Source organism: Poromitra crassiceps (assembly GCF_964638095.1).
Source record: "Poromitra crassiceps genome assembly, chromosome: 22".
NCBI classification, from domain to species: Eukaryota; Metazoa; Chordata; class Actinopteri; order Beryciformes; family Melamphaidae; genus Poromitra; species Poromitra crassiceps.
In genome coordinates, this window is record NC_139647.1 from 470,858 (window position 1) to 479,144 (window position 8,287).

The 8,287-nt window shown below is 46.0% G+C and overlaps 1 protein-coding gene across 1 annotated transcript in view; it reads left to right on the forward strand.

Annotated features, from left to right (window-relative positions):
- lrmda (leucine rich melanocyte differentiation associated) overlaps positions 1-6,055 on the forward strand; it is a 272,644-nt gene extending 266,589 nt beyond the window's left edge. Inside the window, exon 7 of the mRNA XM_083658129.1 lies at positions 4,153-6,055. Within this exon, the coding sequence (XP_083514255.1) occupies positions 4,153-4,232 (80 nt within the window). The 3' untranslated portion in view covers positions 4,233-6,055. The remainder of the gene's footprint in view (positions 1-4,152) is intronic.
- The last annotated feature ends 2,232 nt before the right edge of the window (positions 6,056-8,287 follow it).

Here is an 8,287-nt window from a genome sequence, read left to right on the forward strand (position 1 = left end):
TCCTACACTATGTTGTTTGACTCTGTACCAATTGTTAAGGTCCTATGAAAATAACAAAATCTGTTTGCTCGACTCCACATACTATTTTTAGCCATCATTGGCTCCAATCATAAGACTAGGCGAAACCTAGTCTATGCCAGGCAGCATGTGTGTGTGTTCAGTGGTTCTCAACCAGAGATGGGAAAAGTAGTAAAGTACACACATTCCTTACTTAAGTAGAAGTACAGTTACTTGCCTAAATAAAGACTCTGGTAAAAGTAGAAGTACTGATTCGACTTGTTTAATCAAGTACAAGTAAAAAGAAAATGACAGGCTCTGAAATGTAATCAAGTATAAAAGTAAAAAGTATTTCTCCCAGTTGTTTCTGTGCAAAGCTAACTGAACCTCACGTCATATTAAGATAAACAGAATTTCTGGGGGGGGGGACTCCGGAGACGATGAACCAAACACACACGAACACACTGTAATTATCGCTCTCCAATGATAGTAAGGATTGGCTACAGGTGGTGTATGATGATGGTATATAATCTCTGCTCCTGGATTTGTTTGAAACAGTCACTGAAGAACTAAATCTAGGAAATGAAAATAAATAAACTGACAGTCCTTCAAGTCAGTTTTGTTGGAGCACGAAGTCCTTCATCACTTGTGTTAGTGGTAGGGAGTGGACTTGGTTCAGGCGATGTGTGCCCAGCGCTTGGCGGATCCGGATCCGACACACGTGGGCCAGACTGTGAGGACATCTCTTGGCCTCCAGAAAGAATGGTCTTTAAAAAAATCATCTGTCTTAAAAAAGAACTTTAACTACTACTACTAACTACTTTAAGTAGTATTAAGTGTTATGTAAGCGCAAGCTTGGCTTTGCACTTTGAAGTTCTTCCCTTCTCCGTCTCCCGAGCTCTCGCTGTGAAGAGGAACGCGGCGATCTAGAATATGTTCATGCACAACACCGGCGGCTTCATGCTGAAACGTACCGAGAGCTCGCCAGCTTATGCACAAAATGAATACACATATTCACACACCCCTCACACACCCCGACCCTGCTCCTCCACACGCTGCCGGGCACACAGACATCTTCCCTCCTGGTTCCAGTCTTTCCCCTTATCTTAGTCCTCAGTCCCCTACGGGGCACTAGTGACGAGCTCAGCCGAGTGCAAAGTCTTGAGGGGCCTCCTAGCTTTTAGTCCCTTCATCTGTGAAGGTTATCTCTGAAAAGCCTTTGGTTGCAACCTTACAAATATATCCCCTCTAGGTAATGTCTTATAGGGAGCGTCGGCTCTGGGATCTCGCCGGGTAATCTCTTAAGGGCCCTACTCCTCCTGGAGTGACTGAGTCTCTCGTGACTGTGTGAAAGGGCCCCAGCATGGCACCCCATGTGATCAGAGCGCTGCGAGACACCCCCCCCCCCCCCCCGAGTCCTGTGGTGTCGAGCCCACTCTCCAGCCGTGGCACCTATATCCCCAGGCGAAAGCACGGTTAGCTGGGATTCAATCGCGCGCGTGCACACACACACACACACACACACACACACACACACGCACACGCACACGCACACGTACGTATATATGCACCCTCACACACCAGGGGAGCAGGCAGGCATGGAGCTGGGCCCAGATTTGAACGGAGGCGACAGCTCCTCACACTTCAGTGTTTGGATCACCTCAAGTAGCTGGGCGATGAGGGGAAATGAGCGGCGCTCCACTACAAAGTCCAGATTTAGATTGACTGAGCTTGTCCCCGGGCCTGTGGGCTGCTGCTGCTGCTGCTGCTGCTGCCGCCGTGGTACTATGACAGAACACCCACTACTGCTGCGAGGGACTAGTGTGTGTGCGTGTGTGTGTGTGTGTGTGTGTGTGTGTGTGTCCGTGCGTGTGTCCGTGCGTGTGTGTGTGCATGTGTGTGTGTGTGTGTGTGTGACTTAGTGGAGCCTACTTTGAAGAGTCAGAGAGAGCGGGGGAAAGAGAGCGATGTGTCAGGTTTGGTTAGAATTGAGGGTGGCATCAGAATATGTTTGGCACTAATATGGCACCAGTATCTCTGTCCCCGTCTCTGCTTCCCGTCACTTAGTTGCCATTCTCTCCCCGCCCTTGACAACGTCTCTTCGGATTATGTGATTGGACGCAGCGCTCGGAGCAACCGGAGCTCATCCACCTCCCCGCGAAACACCGCCCGCCGCCTCTCTCTCTCTCCCATAAGTGTCTCCTCTCGCGCCCCTGTCTCTGGCCTGCCCCCCTCTCTGCCCGCCATCATAATGCTCTTGATGTCTATTTAAAACGCCCTGGTGAAAGCTGTATGTGTTCTGCTGTCAGAGGATCATTGACAGCACTAATGCCACTTGTCCTTGCCTCATTTGCCGAGAGGTGACACCTAGCTGCAGCCCCCAGCCAGCGCGCGCGCATTCATCAAGCCCGCCACCGTGGAGCGCTGTGACATCACAGGCAGCCCAGCTCTCTGGGCAGCTTTTTCCTCCCTCCCCGGACAGCAACACCTCTCATTACCCACAAGAAAGCCACTGTCGGCCATTTTGGCTTCAATCTCCCAGGTGCATGGAGGGCATATTACAGTATGGCTTTATCGTGCAGCACTCCCGGTCAGCTGATTTTCTATAAATGGCGTTCCAGAGATTCTACACACTTGCTTCACTTTTTCCTTTCCGTAAAGTATACTGAGGGAATTGTACCTCATTGACGTAATAATTCTAAATGTGTGTCTTTGTTGTGATAAACAAGGCATTAAAGTATGTTTTATATGGATAGAGAGAGACTTGGACTTCTCCTGCTGGTTTGTACTGTATGACTAGTTTCACTGTAATCTCTATTGAATATAAGCATTTTATTTTGACTTTTGAGTCCTGTCCAATCCTATTGTCTGGTTCACATCAAAATTTGATGTTGATGTTAATGTCAAACACGTATGTCTTTATAGACTACTGCAGGAATAGTAGGTATTTGAAGCATAAAATGCGATTTTTAAAAGTCGTGATTTTTCATAAAAAGCTTCGAAAGTCATAAGAGTGGTCCTCGTTTGTGAAGATTATCTCGCTGAACACAAAGGTCGCCGTTTCATCAACGTTTGTTAACCACACACCTTATTTCAGGCATTTAACCACATCCCCATACAAACATCCCTTTGAGTGCCGGGTGAGGGAACCAGGAAGTGCATGACTTGTGGGTTGGCCTACAAAAATACGTCTCCCCTGCGGTACTCTATTACTGTAACTTCCCAAGTGGCATTATGGTTTATCAGTCTACTGTACCACTCACACACACACACCTACATACACACCAACATGCCACACACCCACCCACATATACACACCCACATGCCACACCCCCTCACACACCCACATGCCACACCCCCTCACACACCCACCTACATATACACACCCACATGCCACACCCCCTCACACACCCACCTACATATACACACCCACATGCCACACCCCCTCACACACCCACCTACATATACACACCAACATGCCACACCCCCTCACACACCCACCCACATATACACACCAACATGCCACACCCACCTACATATACACACCCACATGCCACACCCCCTCACACACCCACCCACATATACACACCAACATGCCACACCCACCTACATATACACACCAACATGCCACACCCACCTACATATACACACCAACATGCCACACCCCCTCACACACCCACCCACATATACACACCCACATGCCACACCCCCTCACACACCCACCCACATATACACACCCACATGTCACACCCCTGCCTGTTGGTTGCTGTGATACTTGCTGGCTGTGCTGGCTCAGTGTGGGAGTGTGTGGGTGGATGTAGGCCGGTGCTGGCTCAGTTATTACATTGATACAAAAGGGGATGGGGAAGACTGGCTTGGCAGTTCTAGTGTTGTAGTTCTACTGTAGGTTGTCAATTAACAAACGTTTTCACATTCATTAGAATTTAAATTTCATGTCCTGATGTTTATTATTACCTATCCTAATATTACAGATACATTTATTCTAGATGTTATATTGATTATTGAAATTATATGCAAATGTATGAATGGTTAGAATGTTTTTTGTTTTTTTTCCTAGATCAGATTGATTAATGTTGGGATAAACCTGCACCCCACCTGACATAATTGTCTTATGATCTTTCCCCATGTGTCTAGGGGTGTTCGCCAAGTGTCGCTATGTCTATTACGGCAAGCACTCAGAAGGCAACAGATTCATCCGTAACGAGCAGCTCTGATGGACAGCCACACAAAGGGACATGCATGATGATGACAGACGTGGACAGTAAGAAAGATGGACAAAACAATTCCTTATTTATAAGCCCTTTCTTGGTATTTGAGCTTTGGGGCCAGCGACCTGATCTCTCACTGGGAAAAGATTCAACTTTACCACCAGATCATTGACATGATTATGTAGGCCTAAGGAGATTTGTTTGTTTTGTTTTATTATAATTTTTATTTTATTTTTTAAACTCTTTTTCTAAGAATCCTCCAGCCCCATAGTAATGGCCTCCTGTGCTGAGCTGGGTCTGCCTCCCTGCTTGCAGCTCAGAGCCAGAGTCAGGACTGACACTCCCATTGACATGATTGCCTCTAAGCATCAACAGCCCCACGACTCCACACATACGCACAAGGACTCCCCCTCCTCTCTCTCCCTCTCCCTCTCTCTCTCTCTCTCTCTCTCACACACACACACACACACACACACACACACACACAGACACACACACACACACACACACAGTCAGTGACAAACAGATCCTGCCAATTGCATGCTTTGCTTTGACAGCCATGATGGATCACCCGTCCACTACCGCCACTAATCAAGGGTGAAAGGGGTGATGGTCATACACCTGGGGCCTGACATGGGCTTCTCTCTCTCTCTCTCTCTCTCTCTCTCTCTCTCTCTCTCTCTCTCTCTCTCTCTCTCTCTCTGTCTCTCTCTCTCATGCACACACACGCACATGCACACGCACACACAACAACAGTCTAAAATACAGTGTTTTGGACAGTCCACAAAGAGTTTGACAGAACTAGTCTCATGCAACCTGGCTAAATACTCTAAAGGTCTCCGCCGTCCGGTCCAAACTTCATCTCTGCTCTAAGGTGTGACAGTCTGTTTGGTTTAGCTGGGATGGGGGGGGGGGGGGCGGGGGTGGTGCTTAGTCCACTATGGGTGCAGACCAAGGCTCAGAGGGGAGATACAGAGAAGACTGTAAGAGAGTAAACATATATCAGGAGCTGAAGTCATCATCCTTTCCTTCTTATTGTATTTTGTATGAATTCATAAACGTTTTATTTTTGTCTCTCTCTGAAGAAGAAAAAGAAACAATGTTCTAAATGCATGTCTGCTGTCCAACAACATACATTAGGTCTTTCTGATGTGTGATTCAAGAGCAATGCTTCAATCAGTTTCTGATGACAATACACAGATTAGTACGTCTGATGTAGCATGAATTCAGATCGAACTTTTGTCAAGAATTCAAATGCCACTTTTAAAGATCAAAAACATTCCAATATCAGTTAAGTGTAACTGAAGTGTGGTAGTCAAATATTCATTCCAGGTTTATTAAATTGTCAATACTTGTGTATTGTAATATGGTGCCATTTTGTTCCTATTGATTGTATTGATTTGTTTATGTATATTGCTGTTAAGCACAGGATTTCATCCATGTTTTGTTTCTCATAGGTTTCTGTTCTGACTATCTGCCAAAAAGCAACCAATCACAAACTATGGAAATATTTCTTAATCTGATTATTTATTATTATGAATAAGAATAAGAATAATAAATATAATAATACATAATTAATAATATTTTGGTAACACTTTACTTGAAGTGCATTGTGATGCATTACAGATGGATTACAAGGTGAACATTCAACTCAATTTAATATCAAGTCAACTGTACAGTTGCCTGCAAAACCCTCATTTCTTGAAAATTGTGTACATTTTAGAATCTTCTGAATTTAATCGTTATCATGCATTCACAATGTTATAATATGCTTATGATGATGATGATGATGTATCAAAACAATTTCTTATTTTCTCTGTGTGCAACTATCCAATTAAAAATGTTGTCCTGAACAAATGATGTGATATAGTTGATGATCTGTACAATTTGTACTGGCTGGCTCTCTTCACTGATTAAAAAGGTTCAAGTAACATCTTTATCTTATCAGATTGATACACTCCTAAAGCTACACTTGTGCTTCCACATTCATCCCCGCTCAGCCGCCATAGTGCACGGTTTCATAGCGATCAAATTCCATCCCCGTGCTAATTTTTCCAGTGTAAACTGCAAAGCCTACAGACCCAATTGACATTTTAATGGCTCCCAGTTGGGCCTCATTACAGTTACAAAAGTGGATGGGAGAAGTGTTCCTGAGTGAAAACCCTCGTGAGACCTGGGGCTCCACAGGCCTTCTCAGCAGTGATGCACCTGCATCAACATGGTGATGATCAGATAGACAGGAGGAGAGGCTTCAGTCCAGCAGACTCATCCTCAGACAGATGAAGGAATGATCAGAGAAAGCCGCACACCAGGTTTATACCTGTGCCTCTGTTTATTTCAATTATCTTGTTTGTGTTTATTTGCATGGTTGTGCGTATGATTGTGTGCATGCTTGCATGTGCATGTAGGCTACACCGTCCATTTCCAACAGGACCACGTGGCCATATTCCCGCCGCCATGCCGTCCAGGAGCCTGGTCACCAGTGGCAGCATTTCAAAATGACAAGGTTTATTTGTCTGTGTTTTGATATGCTCAGAGGAAACTGGGGCTGACAGCCGCAGGAGGCAGGAAGAGGGGAGCGCACACAACAAGTTCCCTCCCCTGCGCACCACACAAAATGTCATCCTTCCCCTGGCTGCTGCGCGCGCCCAGCCATCCTGCTGAAAAGAGCAGACATTTAAAACTTTGTGACATGTGTCACAGGCACTGCCATTGAGCCAGTGCCACTGACGGAGCTGGAATTGACAGGCCCCGAGCCAGCGGAGCTGGCTGGGGGACACGCCGAGTTTGGTGTGTGTCACTTCGTATCCTCGTCAGGGACGCATCCCCAGCTGCCACACCAACACAAACTGCATTACGCGGGATGGGCGGGGAGTGCCACCACTGCTAGACATATGCTTGACGTGCGCCTGTGTGTGTGTGCGCCGGGCGCTGAATGGGATGCATCACGGACAGCAGAGTAATGAAGGTATGAAGCACAGAGCTCCTGTATCTATATAGAGGCCATGCCCTGACCCTCAGCGGTGTTGCTGCTGCTGCTGCTTATGAACATGAACTTCCTGGCTGGACAAATGGCACGCCACTTCCTCTGGACAAATGGCACGCCACTTCCTCACAGCAGATCAGTGACATTCTAATACATTAGCCCCGCAGGCTGCTCCACTAGCCACGCAGGCTGCTCCACTAGCCCCGCAGGCTGCTCCACTAGCCACGCAGGCTTCTCCACTAGCCACGCAGGCTGCTCCACTAGCCACGCAGGCTGCTCCACTAGCCACGCAGGCTGCACCACTAGCCCCGCAGGCTGCTCCATAGCCACGCAGGCTGCTCCACTAGTCACGCAGGCTGCTCCACTAGCCACGCAGGCTGCTCCACTAGCCACGCAGGGCTGTGTGTGTCGATGCACTCTCAGAAAGAGTTGTTGTTTTAGCGCTGGATACAACTCCATGCCTGGTGTCTGACAGTGTGTGTACAGTATGTGAATCCATGCTTGGGTGTGAGCACTAACTAAATGTTGAGGTCCATCCAGGGACTATTGACCCTATTGACTGTTACTTTCTTTTTTTCTTTTTTTTCTTTTACATTAAATGTTTTTTGTTTTGTTTTGTCTTTACATGATTTTATTCAGAGAGTACACAATACATAGATTGGCATACACAAATATCACATGCAACTCTTTGGCTTTTTGTTTTTCAAACATGAGCACCAGAAATCCCTCCCCATAATAATAATAATAAATAAATAAATAAATAAATAAATAAATAAAGTAGTAATAATAACAATATAAACAATACTCAGAAAATATTAAATGTGACAGAACAGTGTGAACATGCAAAGCCAAATATTGTACAGTATTGTATTGTAAACACACTGAACAGTAACACTTCTTTTTTTAAGCTGTAGTGCTTTGACCAATTCAAATACATCATGTTGCATAGGCTACATGATCATACTTCACGTCTGATACTGCAACAGTAAGTTTGTTCATAGAACTTTGCATATTTTGGTGCTGAACTCCGTGTTCAGAACTCTATAGTACACAGATGCAGCCATCTTCAATTGGC